Here is a 27,686-nt window from a genome sequence, read left to right on the forward strand (position 1 = left end):
AGGAGGGGAAGACAGAGAGGGGGAGAGAAAGACAGACACCTGCAGACCTGCTTTACCACTTGTGAAGTGAAGCCCCTGCAGGTGGGGAGCCGGGGGCTCAAACCGGGATCCTCATTCTGGTCCTTGTGCTTTGCGCCACCTGCGCTTAACCAGCTGTGCTACCACCCGGCTCCCGGATTCAAGTTATTATCTGGGGAGATAATGTCATGGCTGGAGAAAGGACCAGAAAGCTGGACCAGGGAAGAGAATAGTTATGGAAAGATGTATAAACATTGTTGACTGTAAACCCCATTGATTTGATCTCATCTGGGGCCCATATTCATTTTAGGAGCCTATGTGACCTCTGCATGCCTGTAGATCTGAGCTCACATTCTGTGGTCATGAGTAGGAATGTTGCAAGCTTCCCCAATTTCAGGACCCATCTTCCTCGGGTGGAACATAAAGTATGTTGTCCATCCTCCCTTCAGAAGATGGAACATTCTCTATGGTTGTTGATCCACGTTGGGGGCAAGGTACACTGGGGGCTCACAAAGGGCTACTTTTGTTGTTCCTGATAAAGATGACCCCTAACAAAGGAGAGAGGGATCTATTTGAGGTCTAGGCCCATCATGTCTATTTGGGAATCTCAGGACTCCCCAACTAGGGCCCCAGCTGATGAAGTGGCCTGATAGTGACTAAAAAGTCATCATTAAAGTATGCCAGTCTCTTGCTTTTATTCAGCTTTTATAGGTCTTACATTGATATGGTTAGCTTTGAAGTGACTGAGGGAAAAATAATAAGTAGGTGAGGAGGGTATCTAAGTCTAAGTAGACACTATTTCATTATGAACTTCATGGTGTCTTTTTAGGTCTTTCTACTTAACTTGCTGTATATACTGACTCACTGCAGACTATTGTGCACTTTTGCTTTCAGGTATATATTTTGCCCTAATTTATGGATACATGTGAACATATGCTCTATCTCATGGGACCTGGCCTATATCTAGGTTTTGGGACTTTATTAGGAAGCAAACCACCTGAAATGGAATTAGAGAATCCTATAAAAAGAAAGCTCTCAGTGATGAGGGTGAAGGATTGACATTCCATGCCTGACGTCTCTGGACACAGTCTGAAGTGAAGCATACTGAGGTAGTACTCCTTGTGTTGATTAGGTTGGGTTCAGCAGATTCAATATCATTTGGTATGAATTGAGAGAAGCATGCAAGAAAGTGAGCCCCACCCTAGAGGTTCCAGGACTGGGGGAAATATAGGCTCTATAGAGGAAGTGGGAGGTTCCTGCTGTCTTAGAGTTTAAGAAGGCAATATATAATTTTAAATATTTTTTAAAATTTATTTATTGTTGAATAGAGTTAAAGAAAAATTGAGAAGGGATGGAGCTATATGGAAAAAGACAGAGAGACACCCGCAAAATCTGTTTCACCCTTCGTGAAGCTTTCCCACTACAGATAAGGCTTGAGCCTAGATCCCTGTGCACTATGTATGTGTTTAGCTAGGTGTGCCACGGCCTGGCTCCACATCACTCCTAATTTTTGTATTATCTTTATTTATTTATTGGATAGAGACAGCCAGAAATCAAGAGGAAGGGGGGAGGTAGTGAGGGAGAAAAGACAGAAAGACACCTGCAGCACTGCTTTTCCATTTGTGAAGTTTTCCCCGTGTAGGTATGGACCTGACCTGGGGCTCAAACCTGGGCCCTTGGACATTGTAAAAGGTGCACTCCACCAGGTGTGCCATCACCCTACCCATCCATCATCAGTTCTATATGATTGAGTTTCATGAACAAAACAAAACCATATTTTGTTTCCAAATGTAGTGGTTTATTGCCAGGTGAACAGATAATCCAATCAGCTGTAACAATGAAAATGCATATGATGACATTTAGGATAGAGATCTAAACTTAATAAGTGTATATATATTCAAAATGTTGAGAATCTATTTTTATCAATAATTCCACAATGATCTCCATTGCTAAGGTTTTATGCTCCTATTTAGAAGGTTCCTTATAATTTCACATGTCAGTTTATGCTGTATAGTTTAGTAGAATCCAGAAGACCAGTATCTTCTGAAACAGGAGGTATGATTGATGCCATTTCCCTATCTTCTGAAGCCTGAACCATAGCCGTAGCCTCCATGACCAGAGCCATAGTTGAAGCCTCCATGACCAGAGCCATAGCCGTAGCCTCCATGACCAGAGCCATAGCCGTAGCCTCCATGACCAGAGCCATAGCCGTAGCCTCTATGACCAGAGCCATAGCTAAAGCCTCCATGACCAGAACCATAGCCGTAGCCTCCATGACCAGAACCATAGCCGTAGCCTCCATGACCAGAGCCATAGCCGTAGCCTCTATGACCAGAGCCATAGCTAAAGCCTCCATGACCAGAACCATAGCCGTAGCCTCCATGACCAGAACCATAACCATAGCCTCCATGACCAGAGCCATAGCCGTAGCCTCCAAAGCCACTGCCCCAGCCCAGTCTGCCGAAGCTGCCACAGCCACAGCCGTAGCCAGAGCCCAGGCCTCCGAAGCTGCCATAGCCGTAGCCCAGGCCTCCATAGTAGCTGCCGTAGTAGCTCATGGTGTCAGAGGTGGTAAGGTAGTTTGCTGTTCAAGACAAGATCCTGAGTGTGAATGTCAAACTCCACAAAGGGGCACTTATATACCTCATCCAAGTCATGATAAAACACAGGCTGCATATTTTTGTGTCATCTCTGCATTACCCCTGCTTGACAAAATCCTAACACCCTCCCATTCAAAGAGGTCCCCAAACTCATTAAAGTGTTTGAGCTTGTGTTGTCAGCCACTTATGGTGTCCCTCTGGCATATTGCCTCCTTTTATGAAAAGGTATTGCATTATCTTCAAAGTCTGAACATACCAGACTAAATGGTCTTTTTCATAGCTACCCCGATTGCATGCCACATTTGAGAGTACTGTATTTTTGAAATTAAGTATTGCTTCATCCCCACCTTGCCTTGCAGTGTTATTCTTCACTGATGATCACATGAAAGAAATTGGTTAAATTCCAGACTCTATAATTTATCACTTTCTTTCAAAGGTAGCCAATACTTCATGACGAGGTCTCTTTTCAAAGCCAACTATTAGAAACTCTGTAGACATCTATTCACCTGCTGTGAAGTCCAGTATAAAATGTCACTGAAAAAAAAAAAGGCAGTTTGAATAGAGTCATTCATTTTTCTCTTATTTTGTGGCAGTGGCTACCATAAACAACTTTTATCTTTTTAGTATTGCTTGCTAGTTTGGAAAATGCAAAAAAGAAATGAGTTTATATGGCATCATACTATTTAAATATTAAAAGGAAATCATAGTAATCAAACCAATTTTTTCATAAGAATCCTAAAAACTGTTTGAAATTCCACCCTTCACAACCCACTTCTGTCACATCCAAGGTGTTACCAAAAAAGAAATTACAGCTGCTTCCCTGCCATTAGAGTTCAGATTTCCCCCTTTTCCATAATTCATGCCTCAGTTTTCTTATCAAACTACTTTAAAATACTATTTTTCAGTGCCATTTACAATCTAGAATTAAACATATATACATACATATAGGACAACAATTTGTCTGTGTCACTCATCCGCATTTATCCAATCTTTATTTTTTCTCATATTTGCCTTCATATTTACCATGATATTTTTGTCTTTTGCATTTGCTTTTCTTATTGTGTGTTCATTTTATTTCCACTCAAGACATAACTGACTGATTTCTGCTAAGATATCAAATACTTCTTGGGGTTTGAAATGTTAAGACTATATGCCATTTCCAAAGACTTTGTAAAAATTTGGAGATTTTTAACTCTAGAAATGTCTTCAGAGTCTCTGAAAACATAAGCATAATGTCAAAGTAGAGGAAGGAGAAAAATACTAACTGGGGACAGATTGTCATAGAGCTTAATCCAAAAGTTAATCACTTCTAGGCAAGATTGACCTTAATTCTGGCTAAAACTCACCTACATATGCCCTTATCTTGAATTAAAAATCTGAATTCTCATTAACTTTATGTAACATTCAATGCATCATTCAGCTGTTGCTGAGTTTACAAGCAATTATCAAATGATGCATTTTGTAAACTAGAAGTATTGGCTTCTGCTTAGTGACTAGCATGCAATAAAATCTCAGTAAATAAGTGTTAAGTGGATAATACAATCCAAGATACTTATGGGTCTGAATTGTTTATTTCACAGAAATAGGTAAATCCGTGATGGTCGATAGCATAATGGTTATGCAAAGAGACTCTCATCCCTGAAGCTCCAAAGTTCGAGGTTCAATGCCCAGCATCATCATATAATAGAGCTGAGCAGTGCTATGGTAAAATAATAATAATAACAATAATTATTATAATTAGTAATAATAGTGATATAGGCAAACCTATTAATATATCTTAAGACTTAAAGGAGGAATAATGGACTTAAATAATGGACTTAAAGGACTTAAATAATGTTCTGGTTTTAGATAAACATAGCACATCATTTCATTTCACTTATTAGACAAAGTAAATGCAAACATCATAAGGATCTGAGCTAGATATTTTGTAGATATTCACAAGCCACCTCTATAAATGACATTCAGTGACACTTAAGTTCTCCAAATTTCTCTCTTGATTCCAGCAGTTACTATTCTGCCAAATTTTTGCTTCTTCTGGATTTCATTTACAACGAAGTCCACACTGTAGCACCATTTTCCCTGTTCCAAATCATTCTGTGAGTCAGTGTGCCAGTAGATATATCTCTGGTGCTCATGTAAAATTGACATAGCCTCCATGAATTCAGTGTAGCCCACTGTACAAATTAAGCCGAATTTATTTACTAGCATGCTTTCATAGATCTCTGTGTGTGCATCTCCAGTATAATTGAAAAAAAAACAAACCTAGCAGAACATTTTTGTCACAGTAAGGAAGACATAAAAAATACTAATATGAATAAAGTTCCAATGTCCCATTTTGTAGAGCTCATTTTTACAGTTGTAGGTATTTGCTAATTAATAACTCACACATGTATACATGAGTATTACTAAATTTCTATGTGTTATATTCAACTTCGGTAGTTCTGTCAAATAATTTACAATATTATTTATAAATTTAAAGTTTGATCAGAAATAAATATTTCATACTAGCACTGCTTATTTTCAAACTCCTTGATATGATTGTTCTTATAGGTATAGCATACACTTAATGTTATTTTAATTGATCTGCAATGACATTGTGCACTTTATTATATACTTATAATTTCATTTATTATCAGTTATTTTTAAACATCTATTCAAACAATAATCAAATCTAGATTACTTAATGTTTTATTTTTGATTTTCAAGAACTCTAAACATTTTTGGTTACTGTAATTTATCCACTGAATAATTTTACACTTGATCTTAGCCAAAAGGTCAAGAAGAGATCATTGGATATTTTTAAACACTGTACAAAATAATTTATGAATACTATTCCCTTTTCCTTCATGTTTTTTATAGAAAAACTCTTTGTCTCTTACATGGTTAAGTTCTTCCATCTACATTCTTCTCAAATCATCACAATTTAATCCATCCTTCTAAAATATAGCAAAGTTAACGATTTGGATATCCCATTCAAATGGAGTCAAACTGAAGCAAAAATGTCACAAATTAGTCGAGTCGGTTTAGACTGTCACTCTGCCTTATAAGTCAGAATAATATTCATCAGTTTGTTGGCTGATAAACTCCTCATTCCCAAGATATACTACACTTTTTTCCCTGAGTGTAACATAAAATAATTTGTATCAGCTGCCATGGTGAGTAAGAATCTGATACTAGGTTTTTTTAAAAAAATATACTTTATGAGAGAGGGGGCTAGGGAACAGAGAGAGAGAGAGAGAAAAAAAAAAGGTTGTCATTCTGGTGCATGTGAAGCTGGGGAGCTAACTCGGGAGCCCATGATTAGTCATTGAGCTATGTCCTAGGTTGTGAGATCAAGGAATCATATTTCATGTGTCTCTGAGAGTTTTATGGTAGACATAATTTAAAATAGGAAAAGTGAGTAAGAAGGCAAAGGGGAATGCTCTGTAATCCTCTACTTATAAATAGTAAAGGTATTTCCAAGCCATAAATTCAAAGAATTATTTGAGATACTTGCTAATGTGGTGAAAGGTCATTAAAACACATGTATCATGATATAACACAGATTGCATTTTGAGAATGTAAATATAGCACAGTTTAAATTCTCAGTTTAGGTGATTTCCTGCCTCATTGAGATTAAACTCTGAAGCCTAGGTCCCAAAAGAAGCCAAATAAAATAAAAACTTAGCACCCAAACAATACAGTACAAGGCTGATGAAATATCCATAGTATCCGTGCATAGTGTGCTACTTTGTCATGTGTGTCACCCATGTTTTGAGTCTGGCTCCCACCATATTGAAGTGAGTTTCAGTGCTATGATCTCTGTCACTTTATATCTGATTCTAGCTAAACAACAAATAAATCTCTGCTTCAATCTAAGCAAATAAATACAAATAAATAAAAATAAATATATTAGAGAGGAAGGAGGGACATGCTTATGGTATATTTATTTATTTGTCTATTTACTAAAGTGGAGACAGAGAAATTGATAGGAAATGGGAAAATAGAATGGAACTAAAGAAAAAAGAGGCATGCAGCCTGGCTAACTACTTATAGAGCTATACCCCTGCAGGCGGGGAATGGGTCTCTGAGCATAGAAATATATGTGTTCAACTAGATGTGCCACCACCCAGCCCCATGGGAGTATTTTGTTTGTTCCAAAAAATACAAAGTACCAATTTTCATCCAATTCTTTTGAAAATGAAATATTTTATCCAACCTCAGGCTAGCTATCAAACTCAAACAAAACCCCCATAGTGTGTATCCCCAGGATCTTGCCTAAACTGAATTCCTTAGCTTTCTTTTCCCTTAAAATCGTTAATCTCATCTGCTCTTATTCTACATTTGAGTTCCTGTTCATTAACCACTTTGTCTCATCTGAGGTCATGCAACCTTCCAAGTTACAGATGCTACCATCTGGACTCCAGCCCAACTTCTCTTGGCAGACAACTTCACCAGTGTGTCCTGGACCCTTGCATCTCAAGAGCTCTGGTCCACTAAGAGGAGAAGGAAAAAGATTGAGTATTGATCGACCTGTCAATGCCCGTGTCCAGTAGTAGAGAGGAATTACAGAAGCCAGAACTCATACCTTCTGCACTCTCAAAACAACCTTGATCCATACTCCCAGGGAGGGAGAAGTGATAGGATCAAGGTAAGAGGACTCTGCACTCCAGCTCCATCAGCATCCAGAGAGAGAGAAGGAAGAGGAGAGGGACAAATGGAGGTAGTTGTAATGTCATAAGTGGCTTGGAGAAGAAGAGAAGACTGAATCAGGAAAAAAAAAAAGGGACAATTACGTAGAAATGATGGTTATTTCATGACTACCACCTTAAGTGGGGAACTATGGTGTATTGTAGTGGGGAGACTGAAGATTCAGAACTCTGGTGGTGGGAGTATGTGGACATAAACCCCTAATAATATGTAATTCTGTAAAATAAAATAAATAAAAAAAAAATAAGAAAGTGACAGAATAAGAGAGATCACAGCACAGACGTTCTCTGCAGTACTGTCAGTTTCCCACTTGACAAATTAGGAAGCCCAGCTCTGGGTCAGACATATCCATGAGAAAACAGATCTCCTCCAAAGTGAGTTAGCTCACTGGCCTCAGTCTTACCATTTTTATAGCATCTGAATTTTTGTTTCCTTTTGGACTTTTTTCTTAATATCAAGCTAAAGAAAGAAGTTTCAAGATTTCAGTTCAAAAATAGTACTACCTTATAAAAGAGGGTGATTATTGTAAACACTGAACTAACACTTATAAACTCTACTTTTTTCTTTGATGTGGTAGAGACGTTTAAGTCAATTTCAGGACTCTTTCTTTGAAAGGGTACAAGAAAATAAATACAAAGTGAAAGGATGGATCACAATTAAAAAAAGAATGAAACAAAAATCATACCACAGATATTATCTCACATCAATTTATTGTGGAGAGAACAGTAAGATTTCCGAGGTAGAGGAATGCAAATAGGGGCTATGAAACAGATAAATATGAGAGCTAGACATGAAATCTAAGATGATTGATATTTAGAGCTTAACTTGGATCCAAGTGTTCTGATTTATTTAAAATTATGATTAGTTTGGTGAATCAGCTCGTGGTCTTGGATGTGGAAAACCATGGCAGGATTTTAGTAGAAGTGAGAGAATCCAAATCTTCCATAGCAGGATGGACGACAGCAGCCATATCTATAACCTCCAAAGCCTGAACCATAGCCTCCATGACCAGTGCCAGAGCCATAGCCTCCATGACCAGAGCCATAACCTCCATGACCAGAGCCAGAGCCGTAGCCTCCATGACCAGAGCCAGAGCCGTAGCCTCCATGACCAGAGCCATAGCCGAAGCCTCCATGACCAGAGCCAGAGCCGAAGCATCCATGACCAGAGCCAGAGCCGTGGCCTCCATGACCAGAGCCAGAGCCGTAGCCTCCATGACCAGAGCCATAGACAAAGCCTCCAAAGCCATTGCCACAGCCCAGTCTGCTGAAATGGCCAAAGCCACCTCTGTAGACAGAGCCCAGGCCTCCGAAGCTGCCAGAGCCAGAGCCCGAGCCCAGGCCTCCATAGTAGCTGCCGTAGTAGCTCATGGTGTGAGTAGTGGAGTTTGGTTGTTCAAGTGAAGAACTTGCGTTTGAGTAACAGCCTATGTTGAGAGGTGCTTATATACCCCGGGCACAGCATGTGGTAAGTCGTGTATACCTTCCTTTCATGCCATTTGAATTACGCCTTCACATAACTCATTCAGTCTTTGTCCAGTGACACCAGCAGAGGATTTTACACTCATAAAATGGTTCAGATAGCAATGTTGTCTCATTAGGGTGGACTTCACAAGTGATTGAATCACTTTACCAAGTTACTATGCAACAAGCTTTGAAAAATGAGCAATTCTCTTCGCAATTACACCCCAATAAATCGGACGGAATTAGTATTTTTCTTCTATACCTTTACAAGGAGAAATGCAACCTCTTCAAGTATATATACTGAATTAATTATAATCAACAAGTCCCATGGATAAGAAGGGTATAATTCCACACAATTTCTACCACCAGAGTCTTCTATCCCATCCCCCCCACTCCCACTGGAGGCTTTATCCCTCTGGGTGTATGACCAAAGACCTTTCTGAGGTTCAGAAGCTGAAAGTTCTGGCTTCCGTAATTGTTTCTACCCTGGACATGGATTGTCACAAGTGTGTGTGCACTCAGAGAGAAAACTGATGATTGAGTTCATTTTGCATTTGCTAACATTTGTTCAGAAAGCCTCCCTCCAATTATCAGGCTCCCACAGGAAAAAGCCCTGAAGGCAAAGAGGAGGCACCTCTAGCCAGAGAAGACTCCAATAAACCTGGAATTGGATCCTCTGGAGTAGAGAGCTGAGATGACTAAACCCCTGGTGAAGGAAAAAAAAAGTCAGATCTATAGGGTTTATACTACTTATATCAATAAAGTCATTATGTGATTTAGAGTCTCTCATGCTAAACATGAATAAATATAAATGGGCCCTGGGTCAGATGGTTGGAGGTACATAGTTAATTTTATATAGATTTTTACTCCCAAGAATGGGAGCTGCTGTCTGCCCTAATCCAACTTTCTTTCTTTTTAATTTATTTATTTTATTTTTTTATTTATTTAAGAATGGATAAATTAACAAAACTATAGGGTAGGAGGGGTACAAGTACACACAATTCTCATAGCCCAATCTCCATATCCCACCGCCTCCACTGATAGCTACCCCACTCGCTATCCCTCTGGGAGGATAGACCCAGGGTCATTGTGGGTTGTAGAAGGTAGAAGGTCTGGCTTCTATAATTGCTTCCCCACTGAACATGGGTGTTGACTGGTCGGTCCAACTCCCAGTCTGCCTCTCTCTTTCCCTAGTAGGGTGGTTCTCTGGGGAAGCAGAGCTCCAGGACACATTGGTGGGTACTTCAGTCCAGGGAAGCATGGCCGGCATCCTGATGGCATCTGGAACCTGGTGGCTAAAAAGTGAGTTAACATACAAAGCCAAACAAATTGTTGAGCAATCATGGACCCAAAGCTTAGAAGAGTGATGGGGAAGTGTTAGGGGGGGACTCACTGCAAACTCTAGTGTACTTCTGCTTTCAGGTATATATTTTGCAGTAGTTTATGGATATGAGTGAACATATGCTCTCTCTCACAGAAACTGGTGTATATCTATGTTTTGGGACTTTGTTAGAAAGTGAACCACCTGAGATGGAATTAGAGTATTCTATGAAAGGAAAACTCTCACCCGAGTAATGAAGCTGAATGGTTGTCATTCCACATGTGAAATCTCTGGACACAGTCTGAAGTGGAGGATGTTGAGGTGGCAATCGTTCTGTTGATTACGTTGTGATCCGCAGATGCAATATTATTTGATATGGATTGGGAGAGGCATACGGGAAAGTGGGCCCTATCCAAGGGCTCCAGGACTGGGGGGAAGTAGAGGCTCTATAGTGGAGATGCGAGGTTCCTGCTGTCTTAGGGTTCCAAAAGACAATCGATAGTTCATGTTATCATCACATTATTTGGTAATTGGGTTAACTTTGAAATGTCGTTTTGTTAGGGTTTGCTGTACAGTACGCAGTATCTTGTATATAGCTGTGCTATTGGTTGCTTCTGATCTACTTGGTCTAGGCTTTAGAGAGAGTCCGAATATCAAATACACAGCCTATATATTAAAAAGACTCAGTGTGTTTTAAAAAACTTCAGGGGATCGGACTTCCGGAGGCGGAGCTACGAGCAGCAGATCGCTTTCTCTCCTCTCCTCTCCTCTCCCGGATCAACTAGGAATACCAAAGGAGACCACCCGGACCGAAACAAGACAGGACTAGAATGACCACAGAAACCCAGTAAATCACCCGTGAGTACAAACACGCGTGGCTGGTGACAGAGAGGAGAGAGGGGCCTAAGGAGAGATTACGTGACTGCTAACAGTTCGACAGTTTGTCAGTGGAGACACCACCTCCAGTCTGCTCCACCAACAAGGGGACAGCTGAAGGGAGGAAAGGACTCCCCAGAGACTCACCAAGTACAACTCTGAGTCTCCATTGCTACTACCCTCAGAATCTGGAGCAGCAACAGGGAGGGACACCAGGGCACAGAAATCTAACTGGGAAACTCAGGAGAAGACCTATACCTCGGTGGCATAGCTGAAGGGCTGTGAAAGTCTCTTTGCATAACCACTGGATTATCTCTGCCACACCCTGCTTTATCTCTTGGTCAGGAGTCATTGATTAAGCCAAGAAGCTTATTGATAGTTTAAAAGCCCTCAGGCTACCATAGCCTACAGGGGAAAAAAAAAAAAAGGCTTTTACACCACTGAACTCCAACTCAGGGATTGAAAAAACTGTTAACTTATATAAAATGGTTAAAACAACAAGAAAAAATAATGGAGACTCGAACCAGGACAAGAGTCCAGCTAAAAGTCCTCCAGAGGGCGAAGCACAAAACAACGAGTTCAACATCCAAACATTAGCTAAGGAAATAATAACAGGAGTGAGTAAAGAATTTGAAAAAATTGTAATCAGAACTGCAGGAACAACAAATGAGAATATGGAAGAAAATGCTAATAATCTCAAGGTTATTAGAGAGCTGAAAGCTGAAATTGCTGAGCTAAGAAGGCAACTAGCTGAACAAGCTAAAACAGTATCAGAGCAGGGCAACAAAATAGATGAACTCCAGAAAGCAGTAGAGGGCAGAGAGAATAGAATCAATGAGGCTGAAGACAGAATTAGCAAGATTGAGGATGAATTAGAGACAACTAAAGAAGAAGTAAGAGACCTCAAAAAGAGATTAAGAGATGCTGAAAACAACAACAGAGTCCTATGGGATGACTTCAAAAGAAACAATATACGCATTATTGGCTTACCAGAGGAAGAAAGAGAAGGGGAGGAAAAAGCGTTCTCCAGGCCATAATAGCTGAAAATTTCTCTAGTCTAGACAACACCAAAGACATAAAGATTCAAGAAGCCCAGAGGGTCCCAAACAGAATTAACCCAGACCTAAAGACACCAAGACATGTCATACTTAGATTGGAAAGGAATAAGGATAAAGAAAGGATCCTCAAGGCTGCAAGAGAAAAACAAAGAGTCACCTACAAAGGAAAACCCATAAGATTTACAGCAGACTTCTCCATACAAACACTACAGGCCAGAAGAGAATGGCAAGATATCTATCAAGTGCTCAATGAGAAAGGCTTTCAGCCAAGAATACTATATCCTGCTAGATTGTCATTCAGACTAGATGAAAGCATCAAAACCTTCTCAGACAAGCAACAGTTGAAGGAAGCAACCATCACCAAACCTGCCTTGAAAGAAGTTCTGAAAGGTTTCCTATAAACAACCAGACCACCACAAATAGAACATATATCAAAACACTCTAAAACTCTACAAGAATGGCGTTAAAATATCTTCAATCTTTGATATCAATAAATATGAATGGCCTGAATTCACCTATTAAAAGACACAGAGTAGGAAGATGGAACAGAAAACACAACCCAACAATATGTTGTCTACAGGAAACTCACCTAATGCAACAAGACAAACACAGACTTAAAGTGAAAGGATGGAAAACTATCATTCAAGCCAATGGCCCACAAAAAAGGGCAGGAACAGCTATTCTCATATCTGACATGATAGACTTTAAAATACATAAGATTAAAAAAGATAGGAATGGACACTACTTAATGCTCAGAGGATCAGTCAATCAAGAGGACTTAACAATTATTAATATCTATGCACCCAATGAGAAGCCATCTAAATACATCAAACTTCTACTGAAAGAGCTACAGCAATATATTAACAGTAACACAATCATAGTAGGGGACTTCAACACCCCACTCTCTCAACTTGACAGATCATCCAGGAAGAAAATCAGTAAAGACATAAGGGAGCTAAATGAAGAGATAGATAAACTAGAACTATTGGACATTTTCAGAGTCATTCATCCCAAGAAACTGGAATACACATTTTACTCAAATCCACATGGATCATTCTCAAGGATAGACCATATGTTAGGCCACAAAGACAGCATCAGCCTATTCAAGAGCACTGAAATCATCCCAAGCATCTTCTCAGACCACAGTGGAATTAAACTAACACTTAACAATCAACAAAAGATTAGTAACAGTGCCAAAATGTGGAAGCTCAACAGTACACTTCTTAACAACTTCTGGGTCAAAGAGGAAATCAAGGAAGAAATCAAAATGTTTCGAGAGTTCAATGAAAATGAAGACACAAGCTATCAAAATATTTAGGACACAGCTAAAGCAGTCCTAAGAGGGAAGTTCATAGCTATACAAGCACACATTAGGAAACAAGAAAAGGCACAAATAAACAGCCTGATTGGACATCTTAAAGACCTAGAAGAAGAACAACAAAGGAACCCTAAAGCAACCAGAAGGACAGAAATTACTAAAGTTAGGGCAGAAATAAATAACATTGAGAATAGGAAAACCATACAAAAGATCAATGAAAGTAAATGTTGGTTCTTTGAAAGAGTAAACAAAATCGACAAACCTTTAGCCAGACTCACAAAACAAAAAAGGGAGAAGACCCAAATAAATCAGATAGTAAATGAAAGAGGAGATATCACAACAGACACTGCAGAAATTCAACATATCATGCGAGGCTTCTATGAACAACTATATGCCACCAAGTTAGAGAACCTGGAAGAAATGAATGATTTCCTAGATACCTACCAACTTCCAAAACTAAGTAAAGAGGAAGTGGATAACATGAACAGGCCCATCACAGCTAATGAAATTGAAACAGTTATCAAAAATATTCCCAAAAATAAAAGTCCTGGACCAGATGGTTTTACAAATGAATTCTACAAAACTTTCAAAGAAGAACTAATACCTCTACTTTTAAAAGTCTTCCAGAAGATTGAAGACACTGGAATACTCCCTGCCAGCTTCTATGAAGCCAACATCACCCTGATACCAAAAGCAGACAGGGACACAACCAAAAAAGAAAACTACAGACCAATATCTCTGATGAACATAGATGCGAAAATATTGAACAAAATTCTAGCCAACCGGATACAGCAGTATATCAAAAAGATGGTTCATCATGACCAAGTGGGGTTTATCCCAGGCATGCAAGGTTGGTTTAATATACGCAAATCAATCAATGTGATCCACCACATCAACAAAAGCAAGACCAAAAACCACATGGTCATATCAATAGATGCAGAGAAAGCCTTTGACAAAATACAACATCCCTTTATGATCAAAACACTACAAAAAATAGGAATAGATGGAAAATTCCTGAAGATAGTGGAGTCTATATATAGAAAACTTACAGCCAACATCATACTCAATGGTGAAAAACTGGAAGCATTTCCCCTCAGATCAGGTACTAGACAGGGCTGCCCACTATCACCATTACTATACAACATAGGGTTGAAAGTTCTTGCCATAGCAATCAGGCAGGAGCAAGGAATTAAAGAAATACAGATTGGAAGAGAAGAAGTCAAACTCTCCTTATTTGCAGATGACATGATAGTATACATGGAAAAACCTAAGGAATCCAGCAAGAAGCTTTTGGAAATCATCAGGCAATACAGTAATGTGTCAGGCTATAAAATTAACATTCAAAAGTCAGTGGCATTCCTCTATGCAAACACTAAGTTAGAAGAAATTGAAATCCAGAAATCAGTTCCTTTTTCTATAGCAACAAAAACAATAAAATATCTAGGAATAAACCTAACCAAAGAAGTGAAAGACTTGTATACTGAAAATTATGAGTCACTACTCAAAGAAATTGAAAAAGACACAAAGAAGTGGAAAGATATTCTATGCTCATGGGTTGGAAGAACTAACATCATCAAAATGAATATATTACCCAGAGCCATCTACAAATTTAATGCTATCCCCATCAAGATCCCAAGCACATTTTTTAGGAGAATAGAACAAATGCTACAAATGTTTATCTGGAACCAGAAAAGACCTAGAATTGCCAAAACAATCTTGAGAAAAAAGAACAGAACCGGAGGCATCACACTGCCAGATCTCAAACTATATTATAGGGCCATTGTCATCAAAACTGCTTGGTACTGGAACATGAACAGACACACTGACCAGTGGAATAGAATTGAGAGCCCAGAAATGAGGCCCCACACCTATGGACATCTAATCTTTGACAAAGGGGCCCAGACTATTACATGGGGAAAGCAGAGTCTCTTCAACAAATGGTGTTGGAAACAATGGGTTGAAACATGCAGAAGAATGAAACTGAATCACTGTATTTCACCAAATACAAAAGTAAATTCCAAGTGGATCAAGGACTTAGATGTTAGACCAGAAACTATCAGATACTTAGAGGAAAATATTGGAAGAACTTTTTTCCGCATAAATTTTAAAGACATTTTAAATGAAACGAATCCAATTACAAGGAAGACTAAGGCAAGTATAAACCTATGGGACTACATCAAATTAAAAAGCTTCTTCACAGCAAAAGAAACCACTACCCAAATCAAGAGACCCCTCACAGAATGGGAGAAGATCTTTACATGCCATACATCAGATAAGAGTTTAATAACCAACATATATAAAGAGCTTACCAGACTCAAAAACAAGACAACAAATAACCCCATCCAAAAATGGGGGGAGGACTTGGACAGAATATTCACCACAGAAGAGATCCAAAAGGCCAAGAAACACATGAAAAAATGCTCCAAGTCTCTGATTGTCAGAGAAATGCAAATCAAGACAACAATGAGATATCACTTCACTCCTGTGAGAATGTCACACATCAGAAAAGGTAACAGCAGCAAATGCTGGAGAGGATGTGGGGTCAAAGGAACCCTCCTGCACTGCTGGTGGGAATGTCAATTGGTCCAACCTCTGTGGAGAACAGTCTGGAGAACTCTCAGAAGGCTAGAAATGGACCTACCCTATGACCCTGCAATTCCCCTCCTGGGGATATATCCTAAGGAACCCAACACATCCATCCAAAAAGATCTGTGTACACATATGTTCTTGGCAGCACAATTTGTAATAGCCAAAACCTGGAAGCAACCCAGGTGTCCAACAACAGATGAGTGGCTGAGCAAGTTGTGGTCTATATACACAATGGAATACTACTCAGCTGTAAAAAATGGTGACTTCACCGTTTTCAGCCGATCTTGGATGGACCTTGAAAAAATCATGTTGAGTGAAATAAGTCAGAAACAGAAGGATGAATATGGGATGATCTCACTCTCAGGCCGAAGTTGAAAAACAAGATTAGAAAAGAAAACACAAGTCGAACCTGAAATGGAATTGGAGTATTACACCAAAGTAAAAGACTCTGGGATGGGTGGGTGGGTGGGGAGAATACAGGTCCATGAAAAATGATGAATGAAATAGTGGGGGTTGTATTGCTAAATGGGAATCTGGGGAATGTTATGCATGTAAAAAAAAAGAAGTAGAAACGCAAAGCAGAAATTGACTGAGTTTGGAGTATGGCACCAAAGTAAGAAAGCAGAAGTATACTAGAGTTTGCAGTGAGTACCTCCCTAATACTTCCTCTCCACATTTCCAAGCTTTGGGTCCATGATTGCTCAACAATTTGTTTGGCTTTGTATGTTAACTCTCTTTTCAGTCACCAGGTTCCAGGTGTCATCAGGATGCCGGCCAGACTTCCCTGGATTGAAGACACCACCAATGTGTCCTGGAGCTCAGCTTCCCCAGAGACCCATCCTAATAGGGAAAGAGAGAGGCAGACTGGGAGTATGGACCGACCAGTCAACGCCCATGTTCAGCGAGGAAGCAATTACAGAAGCCAGACCTTCTACCTTCTGCAACCCTCAATGACCCTGGGTCCATGCTCCCAGAGGGATAGAGAATGGGAAAGCTATCGGGGGAGGGGGTGGGATATGGAGATTGGGCGGTGGGAATTGTGTGAAGTTGTACCCCTCCTACCCTATGGTTTTGTTAATTAATCCTTTCTTAAATAAAAATAAATAAAAATAATAAAAAATAAAAAAAAAACTTCGGGACACACAATTAATTATCCCCCTCTCCTATTAATTAACTAGTGATTTATATGACTACATTTTACTAGGAGTGTACATAAACACCATTCCCACCACCAAAAGACTGTGACATATTCCTCCCACCCACTCCCACCCCCCAGTGGCACAGGAAGCTGCATGTCTACCCCTCACCACAGGGTTTTTACTTTGGTGCCCTACTTACAGTTTGGTCAGGTCCTGCTTTTAGTTTCCCTTTCAGATTTTCTTACTCAACTTCTGTTGATGAGTGGGATCATCCCATACTCATCTTTATCTTTCTGACTTAGCTCACTTAACATAATTCCTTCTAGCTCTGTCCATGATGGGTCAGAGAAGGTGGGTTCATTGTTCTTGATAGCTGCATAGTACTCCATTGTGTATATATACCACAGCTTTCTCAGCCACTCATCTGTTGTTGGGCACCTGGGTTACTTCCAGGTTTTAGCTATTATGAATTGTACTGCTATGAACATAGGAGTACACATCTCTTTTTGGTTGGGTGTTATGGAGTCCTTGGGGTATAACCCCAGGAGAGAAATTACTGGATCATATGGAAGGTCCATGTCTAGCCTTCTGAGAGTTTTCCAGACTGCTCTCCACAGTACCAATTTACATTCCCACCAGCAATGCAAAAGGGTTCCTCTGTGCCCACAACCTTCCAGCATTTGTTGCTGCTGTCCTTTTTGATGTATGCCATTCTTACAGGAGTGAGGTGGTATCTTAGTGTTGTCTTAATTTGCATTTCTCTGACAATCAGTGACCTAGAGCAGTTTTTCATATGTTTGGTAGCCTTTTGGGTCTCCTCTGAGGTGAATGTTTTGTTCATATCCTCTGCCCATTTTTGGATGGGGTCATTTGCTTTTTTGGTGCTAAGTTTGCTGAGCTCTTTATATATTTTGGTGATTAGTTTCTTGTCTGATGTCTGGCATGTGAAGATCTTCTCCCATTCTGTGAGGGGTCTCTTTGTTTGTTTAATAGTTTCTTTGGATGTGCAGAAGCTTTTCAATTTGATGTAGTCCCATTGGTTTAGTCTTCCTTGCAATTGGGTTTGATTCATCAAAGATGTCCTTGAGGTGTAGGTGGGAAACTGTTTTACCAATGTTTTCCTCTAAGTATTTGATTGTTTCTGGTCTGACATCCAGGTGTTTGATCCATCTGGAGTTGATTTTTGTTTCTGCTGAGATAAAGTGATTCAGTTTCATTCTTCTGCATGTTCCAACCCAGTTTTCCCAGCACCATTTATTGAAGAGAGCCTTCTTCTTCCATTTAACGCTTTGGGCCCCCTTATCAACGATTACATGTCCAAAGGTGTTGGGATTTATTTCTGGGCTTTCAGTTCTGTTCCACTGGTCTGTGTGCCTATTTTTGTTCCAGTACCATGCTGTTTTGATGATGATGGATTTAAAATATAGGTGAGGTCTGGGAATATGATGCCTCCATTTCTGTTTCTTTTCCTCAAGATGGTTTTGGCAATTCTAGGTGTTTTCAGGTTCCAGATAAATGATTGTAGTGCTTGTTCTATTCTCTTAAAGAAGCTTGGTGTAACTTTGATGGGTATTGCATTAAATTTGTATATGGCTCTGGGGAGAATATTCATTTTGACAATATTTATTCTTCCAATCCGTGAGCATGGGATATCTTTCCATTTCTTGGTATCGCTTCCTATTTCCTTGAGTAGAGACTCATAGTTTTCAGTATATAAGTCTTTCACTTCTTTGGTCAACTATATTCCTAGGTATTTGATTGATTTTGCTGAAACAGTAAATGGGATTGATTTCTGGATGTCTTCTTCTTCAGATTTAGTGTTTGCATAAAGAAATGCCTCAGATTTTTGTACACTGATTTTGTATCCTTATACTTTGCTATATTGCTTAATAACTTCCAGTAGTTTTCTGCTGGATTTTTTAGGTTTTTCTATGTATACTGTCATATCATCTGCAAATAGTGAGAGCTTGACTTCTTCCCTTCCAATCTGTATTCCTTTGATTTCTTTCTCTTGCCTGATTGCTATGGCAAGAACTTCCAATACTATGTTCAAGAGTAACGGTGACAGTGGACAGACCTGTCTAGTCCACAATCTCAGAGGGAATGCTTCAACTTCTGTCCATTGAGTAAGATGTTGGCTGTAGGTTTGCTATATATAGACTCCAGTATCTTGAGGAATTTCCCATCTATTCCCATTTTTTGTATAGTTTTGAGCATGAATGGGTGTTGGATTTTGTCAAAGGCTTTCTCTTCATCTATTGAGATAATCATGTGGTTTTTGGCTTTGCTTTTATTGATGTGGTGAATGACATTGATTGACTTACGGATGTTGAACCAGCCTCGCATTCCTGGGATGAACCCCACTTGGTCGTGATGAACAATCTTTTTGTTATGCTGCTGTATCCGGTTGGCCAAGATCTTGTTTAATATTTTGGCATCTATGTTCATCAGAGATATTGGTCTGTAGTTTTCCTTTTTTGTTCTGTCCCTATCAGCTTTTGGTATCAGGGTGATGTTGGCTCCATAGAAGGTGGAAGGGAGTATTCCTGTTTCTTCAATCTTATGGAAAAGCTTAAGAAGTATGGGTACTAACTGTTTCCTGAGAGTTTTGTAGAATTCGTTTGTGAAGCCGTCTGGTCCAGGACTTTTGTTGTTGGGGAGATTCTTAATAACGGTTTCAATTTCTTTGTCTGTGATTGGTGCATTTAGAGTTTGTAGTTCTTCTTGGTTCAGTTTTGGAAGGGCATATGCTTCTAGGAACTGTTCCATTTCTTCCAGATTCTCTAGCTTGGTGGGGTATAGTTCTTCATAGAAGTTTTGCATGATTCTCTGGATTTCTCTGGTGTCAGTTGTAATATCTCCTCCATAGTTTACAATTCTATTAATTTGAGTCTTCTCTTTTTTGTTTGGTGGGTCTGGCTAGGGGTTTGTCAATTTTGTTTAATCTTTCAAAGAACCAACATTTGGCTTCATTGATCTTTTGTATGGTTCTTTTATTTTCGATGTTGTATATTTCTGCTCTAACTTTAGTGATTTCTGTCCTTCTGGTTGTTTTAGGGTTCCTTTGTTCCTCTTCCTCTAAGTCCTTCAGGTGTGCAGTAAAGTCGTTCATTTGAGCTTCTTCTTGATGTTTAATATGTGATTGTATGGCTATAAGTTACCCTCTCAGTACTGCTCTAGCTGTGTCCCAAGTATTTTGATAGGTTGTGTCTTCATTTTCATTTGTTTCCAGGAACATTTGAATTTCCTGCTTGAGTGAATCTCTGACCCAGAGGTTCTTAAGGAGTATGTTGTTTAGTTTCCAAATTCTGTGACTTCTAATAATTGTCTGTTTGTTGTTAAATGTTAGTTTTACTCCACTGTGGTCTGAGAAGATTTTGAGATGATTTCGATGCTCTTGAATATATTGATGCTGTCTTTGTGGCCTTACATGTGGTCTATCCTTGAGTATGTGTTATGTGGATTTGAAAAGAAGGTGTATTCCAGTTTTGGGGGATGAAGGTCTCTGAAAATGTCCAAGAGGTCTAGTCTGTCAATCTCTTCATTCAGTTCTCTTGTATCTTTATTGGTTCTCTGCATTGTTGATCCATCTGAGTGTGAGAGTGGGGTACTGAAGTCTCCCACTATTATTGTATTACTATTGATGTGTTTTTGAAATTCTTTCAGTAAGTGCTTGACGTATTTAGATGGTCCCTCATTGGGTGCATAGATGTTAATAATTGTTAAGTCTTCTTGGCTGAATGATCCTCTAATAATTATGTAATGTCCTTGCCTATCTTTTATTTCTTTATTTAATTTAAAATCTATCGTGTCTGAGATGAGAATGGCTGTTCCTGCCCTGTTTTTTGGTCCATTAGCCAGTATGATAGTTTTCCATCATTTCACTTTAAGTCTGTGTTTATCTTGTTGTGACAGATGGCATTCTTGCAAGCAGCATATGGTTGGGTTATGTTTTATGATCCATCCCCCCACTCTGTGCCTTTTGATGGGTGAGTTTAATCCATTGACATTTATTAATATTAATGTATTTTATTGCCATTGTTCATAATAAATTTTTGTTTGCTCTGATATATTGCACATATTATAGTGATGTTCTTGTTTATAAGAGGTCTTTGAGAACCTCCTTAGGGTCATTTCGTGATGGTTGCTTCCTTTAATTGTTGTTTGTCTAAGAAGGTTTTGATCCCTCCATCTAGTTTGAATGCAAGCCTAGCAGGATATATTATCCTTGGTTGAAACCCTTCTTCATTCAAGGCTCGAAAGATATATTGCCATTCTCTTCTGGCTTTTAGAGTTTGAGTGGAGAAGTCTGCAGATAATCTTATGGGTTTTCCCCAGTATGTGACTTTTTGTTTCTCTCTTGCAGCCTTTAGGATCCTTTCTTTATCCTTACTCCTTCTCATTGTGACTATGATGTGTCTTGGTGTCTTCAGGTCTGGGTTGATTTTGTTTGGAACTCTCTGGGCCTTGAATCTTGATGTCCTTTCTGTTATTCAGGTCTGGGAAGTTTTCTTCTATTATTTCCTCTAGAATATTTCCTTCCCCTTCCTCTCTTTCTTCCTCTGGCGGGCCAATTATACAAATGTTACTTCTTTTGAGATCATCCCGTATGTCTCTGTTGTTGTTTTCAGTGTCTCTCAATCTCTTTTTGAGCTCTTTCACCTCTTTCTTAGTTTTCTCTAACTCATCCTCTGTCTGACTAATTCTGTTTTCTTCTTCTGTTAGTCTGCTTTCTCTTCCCTCAGCTTCTTTCTTCATTACAGCTATTTCAGCTTTCAGTTCTCTAATTGCCTCAAGATAATCAGTATTTTCCTTGGGGGTCTCAAATGTTGTTTCCCTAATACTGCCATTCCTTTCCTCCAATATTGTTTTCATTTCTGTGATTAATAAGTTTATTATTGCTTGAATACTTTTCTTATCTATGGTTACTTCTGGCTGACTTGTAGTTTCTTCTGGGCTCTTGTCTTCATTCATTGGAGTAGCAGTTTTATTTGTTTTTGATCTACCCATTGTTTTGATTTATGTGTTTCTTATTTTTATGCTCTGTTGTTCCTCAGTTGTTTTGTCTTGAGTACAAGTAACACTGTACTAAATACCTTTATGACAATTGCACTCACCAACCTCAGGAATTACAATAGCAACTGAAGCAAGCATTGAAGCATTTTAATCACTACCACTTAGCTAAACAATGTCTCCATTCCGTGAAAAAATAGCAACCAAGTCCAAGTGAAGAAGAAAGAGTAAAGAAAGAAGAAATAGCAAGAATTGACAGTTATGCAAATCTACTATCCACTGTAAATTCTAGGGGTTTCAAGAGGAGAAAGGGAAGTAGAGCAGAGATACACATAGAGAGTCCACTCTGAGTGAGATTTCTTCCCCAAAATAATTCATAAAGCAAAGAAGAAGGAAGGAAGAAGTGTTTGACTAGATAAAAAAAAAAAAAGAAAAGAGAAAAGAAAAAAGAAAAAAAACACCCTCAGGTCTAGACAAGGATAGCAGGAATAGGATAGTAGGAGGAGGAAGAAGGGGAGAGTCTATAGAGGGAGTATGAGTAATGAAACAAGTTCCTCTCACAATAGATAAGATTCCCACTACCCTAGCAATGAAATATACACTAAGAGTTAATTCTGATCAACCTAAAGGGGGGGGGAGATATATGCCACTATATAATATTTATGATAAAATAGAGCAGGGTAAAACACCCTGTCCCTGATTGCCTCAAACCTCCTGAGCAGATGCAGCTGATTGTTAAGAAAGAAAAAGAAAAAAGGAAAAAAACACCCTCAGGATTAGACAAGGATAGCAGGAATAGACAGCTATGCAAATCTACTATCCACTGTATATTCTAGGGGTAGCTAAAGGAGGAAAGGAAGTTGAGCAGAGATACTCACAGAGAGAGTCCACTCTGAGACAGATTTCTTCCCCTAAATAATTCCCTAACCTGTATCAGTGAATTCAGAAAGCTGTAGGATTAAGGAAGAAAGTATGTCAAGAATGAGAAAAAAAAAAAAGAAAGAGAGAGAGAAAAAAGTAAAAGATAAGAAAAAGAACAGTAATAAAAAGTGGTGAAAGGAAAGAGTTTTTTATTTATTTATTTTATTATTTAATTAGCTATGGGGGTGGAGGGAGGGGAGCTGTTGTGCAGAGGCCGCTGGTTGGCTACCTAGAAAGAAAAAAGGCCAGAGGTTTCAGAAGGCAATATTCTTAGAATGAATGATACTCACTGGTGGGACAGGAATCTTGGTAAAGAAAGAAGCTCAGCAGGGGATCCTGCTAGGTGCTGGTCCCCAGGGACTGATTATGGAGGGGAGGGGGAGGAGGTGCGCTTTCTGAATAATAATTTAAAAGAAACAAAAAATTTTCCCTTTCTTTATACTCTATTTTTTAACACAAATTAAGTTATAGTCACCTCCTTGGTGTCACCACTAGGACCCCTTATTGACTGGCCTACAAAAGACAGAAATCCTACCATTTCCAGTAGATGTGGTCAGGGCTCTAGCCACTAGCAGCTACTCAGTTGGCCAGCTTCCGGGAACACACCTAAACCAACTGTCTACCCCTTTTCTCTCCTCTGACACCATTCTCTTACTCAGTATTCTTTTTTTCCTAGGAATCTGAATTATTTATTTATTATTTTAATGTATTTATTCATAAAATGGAAACACGGACAAGACCATAGGATAAGAGGGGTACAGTTGCCACCAAGAGAGTTCTCTGTCCCATCCTCTCTCCTGATAGCTTTCCTATTCTTTCAACCCCTGGGAATAATATGAAACCAGGGTCATTAAGGGGTTCAGAAGGTGGAAAGTCTGCTTCTATAAAGGCATCCCTGCTAAACATGGGTGTTGACAGGTCGACCTATACTCACAGCCTGTCTCTCATTTACCTAGTTGGGCAGAGCTCTGTGGAAGCTTGCTACAAGACACATTGGTGGGGTCATCTGCCCAGGGAAGTCCAGTTGGCCTGATGGTAGTAACTGGAATCTGGTGGCTGAAAAAGAGTTAACATTAAAAGTTATACAAATTGTGGACTAACCATGAATCTAAAGGCTAGAATATCATAGATATAGATTTGAGGGGGGGGTCACCGTTTGGGAAATAGCTAGTAGGTCTATTTTAGTTATATTCTAATGTGCCCATGATTTTATTAGTTTTTTCTGAGCCTGATATCTGCTATGCTGGTGGACCCAAGTTATTGTCTGGGGAGATGATGTCATGGTTGGAAAAAGGGCAAGAAGGCTGAATCAGGGAATAGAGTAGCTCCCAAATATGGGAAAAGTATGTAAATATTGTTGACTGTAAACCGCATCCATTTGATCTGGGGCCCATATCCAGCATAGAGCCTATGTAACGTCTGAATCCCCATCGGTCCGAGATTGCATTCTGTGGGCATCAGTAGGAACATTCCGAGTTGCACCAATATCAGGACCCATTTTCTTCAGGTGGTAGATGAGTATGTTATCCAACCCCTACAACAGATAATCAAAGAGCCTTACTTCAGTGGACTCCTTCTTGAAGTTGTGGACACATCCACCTAAAGAAATAAATATGGTTTCTAGAAAACATATTAGAGTAACAGTTGGGAACTGAGCCATGAAATCCAACTTTACATTCTATAAGTTTGTTCAAAAAAATATGAAGAAGCAATTTTCATCCAATTCTTTTGAAAACGAAGTATCTAATCCCACCTCAGGCTAGCTATCAAACTCAAACAAAACCACCGTAGTGAGTATCCGCAGGATCTTGCCTAAACTGAATTCCCTAGCTTTCTTCTACCCTAAAATCCTTAATCTCATGTGCTCTTAGTCTACTTTTGGGCTCCTGTTCATTAACCACTTTGTCTCATCTGAGGTCATGCCACCTTCCAGACACCAAATTACAGCTACTACCATGACTCCAGCCTGACTTCTCTTGGCAGATTACTTCAGCAATCTGTCCTGGACCCTTGCATCTCAGGTCTCTAGTCCACTAAGAGGAGAAGGGAAAAGACTGAGGATATGGATTGACCTGTCTTGTCAGTGCCCATGTCCAGTAGAGAAGCAAGTACAGAAGCCAGAACACATACCTTCCGCACTCCCAAAACGACCTTGATCCATACTCCCAGGGATGGAGAAGTGATAGGATCAAGGTAAGAGGACTCTGCACTCCAGCTCCATCAGCATCCAGAGAATGAGAAGGAAGAGGAGAGGGACAAATGGAGGTAGTTATAATGTTGTAAGTGGCTTGGAGAAGAAGAGAGGACAGTATCAGGAAAAAAAATGGGGACAATTACCTAGAAATGTGGACAGATAGCTGTAGAGATGATGGTATTTCATGTCTACAACCTTAAGGGGGGAACTGTAGTGTATAGCAGTGGGGAGACTGAAGATTCAGAACTCTGGTGGCGGGAGTGTGTGGACTTAAACGCCTACTGATATGCAATTTTGTAACATAAAATAAATAAATAAAAAGAAGAAAGTGACAGAGAAGAGAGATCACAGCACAGACGATCTCTCCAGTACTGTCAGTGTCCCACTTGACAAGTTAGGGAGCCCAGATCTGGGTCAGACACATCCATGAGAAAACAGATCTCCTCCAGAGTGAGTTAGCTCACTGGCCTCAGTCTTACCATTTTGATAGTATCTGAATTTTTGTTTCCTTTTCAGTTTTTTCCTTAATATCAAGCTAAAGAAAGAAGTTTCAGTTTTTCAGTTCAAAAACAGTACTACCTTATAAAAGAGGGTGATTAGTGTAAACACTGAACTAACACTTATAAACTCTACTTTGGTGTTTGATGCGGTAGAGACGTTTAAGTCAATTTCAGGACTCTTTCTTTGAAAGGGTACAAGAAAATAAATACAAAGTGAAAGGAAGGATCACAATTAAAAAAAGAATGAATCAAATATCAAACCACAGATATTATTTCACATTAATTTATTGTGGAGAGAACAGTAAGATTTCTGAGGTAGAGGAATGCAAATAGGGGCTATGAAACAGATAAATATGAGAGCTAGACATAAAATCTAAGATGATTGATATTTAGAGATAAACTTGGATCCAAGTGTTCTGGCTTATTTAAAATTATGCTTAGTTTGGTGAATCAGCTCACGGTCTTGGATGTGGTGAACCATGGCAGGATTTTAGTAGAAGTGAGAGAATCCAAATCTTCCGCAGCAGGATGGACGACAGCAGCCATATCTGTAGCCTCCAAAGCCTGAACCAAAGCCTCCATGACCAGAGCCAGAGCCGTAGCATCCATGACCAGAGCCATAGCCATAGCCTCCATGACCAGAGCCATAGTCATAACCTCCATGACCAGAGCCATAGCCGTAGCCTCCATGACCAGAGCCAGAGCCATATCCTCTATGACCAGTGCCATAGCCATAGCCTCCATGACCAGAGGCAGAGCCGTAGCTTCCATGACCAGAGCCATAGCCATAGCCTCCATGACCAGAGCCATAGCCGTAGCATCCATGACCAAAGCCAGAGCCATATCGTCTATGACCAGAGCCATAGCCGTAGCCTCGATGACCAGAGCCAGAGCAGTAGCCTCCATGACCAGAGCCATAGCCATATCCTCCATGAACAGAGCCATGGCCAAAGCCTCCAAAGCTACTGTCACAGCACAGTCTGCTGACGTGGCCAAAGCCACCGCTGTAGCCAGAGCCCAGGCCTCCGAAGCTGCCAGAGCCAGAGCCTGAGCCCAGGCCTCCATAGTAGCTGCCAAGGTAGCTCATGGTGTGAGTAGTGGAGTTTGGTTGTTCAAGTGAAGAACTTGTGTTTGAGTAACAGCCTATGTTGAAAGGTGCTTATATACCCCGGGCACAGCATGTGGTAAGTCGTGTATACCTTCCTTTCATGCCATTTGAATTACGCCTTCACATAACTCATTCAGTCTTTGTCCAGGGACACCAGCAGAGGATTTTACACTCATAAAAAGGTTCAGATAATAATGTTGTCTCATTAGGGTGGACTTCACAAGTTATTGAATCACTTTACCAAGTTACTATGCAACAAGCTTTGAAAAATGAGCAATTTTCTTTGCAATTACACCCCAATAAATCAGATGGAATAAGTATTTTTTTCTATACCTTTATAAGGAGAAATGTAGCCTCTTCAAGTATATATACTGAATTAATTATAATCAACAATCCCATGGATAAGAAGGGTATAATTCCACACAACTCCTACCACCAGAGTCTTGTATCCCATACCCCCACCCCCACTGGAGGCTTTGTCCCTCTGGGTGTATGACCAAAGACCTTTCTGAGGTTCAGAAGCTGAAAGTTCTGGCTTCTGTAATTGTTTCTACCCTGGACATGGATTGTCACAAGTGTGTGTGCACTCAGAGAGAAAACTGATGATTGAGTTCATTTTGCATTTGCTAACATGTGTTCAGAAAGCCTCCCTCCAATTTTCAAACTCCCACAAGAAGAAGCCCTGAAGGCAAAGGAGAGGCAACTCTAGCCAGTGAAGACTCCAATAAACCTGGAATTGGATCCTCTGGAGTAGAGAGCTGAGATGACTAAAACCCTGGTTAAGGAAAATTAAAAGTCAGATTAATAGGGTTTATACTACTTATATAAATAAAATCTTTATGTACTTTCTCAATCATGATTTAGAGTCTCTGATGCTAA

At 39.7% G+C, this 27,686-nt stretch overlaps 1 protein-coding gene across 1 annotated transcript; it reads right to left on the reverse strand.

Annotated features, from left to right (window-relative positions):
- Positions 1–1,794: 1,794 nt before the first annotated feature.
- On the reverse strand, positions 1,795–26,821 carry LOC103118358 (keratin-associated protein 19-2-like). The gene is made up of 2 exons (XM_060198595.1): positions 26,561–26,821; positions 1,795–2,518 (listed from the first exon to the last, which is right to left on the reverse strand). Exons 1-2 carry the CDS (start codon positions 26,784–26,786, stop codon positions 2,094–2,096), a joined length of 651 nt encoding a protein of 216 aa, XP_060054578.1. The 5' UTR covers positions 26,787–26,821; the 3' UTR covers positions 1,795–2,093.
- Between the last annotated feature and the right edge of the window lie 865 nt (positions 26,822–27,686).

Source organism: Erinaceus europaeus, chromosome 9 (genome assembly GCF_950295315.1).
Source record: "Erinaceus europaeus chromosome 9, mEriEur2.1, whole genome shotgun sequence".
Lineage (NCBI taxonomy): Eukaryota > Metazoa > Chordata > Mammalia > Eulipotyphla > Erinaceidae > Erinaceus > Erinaceus europaeus.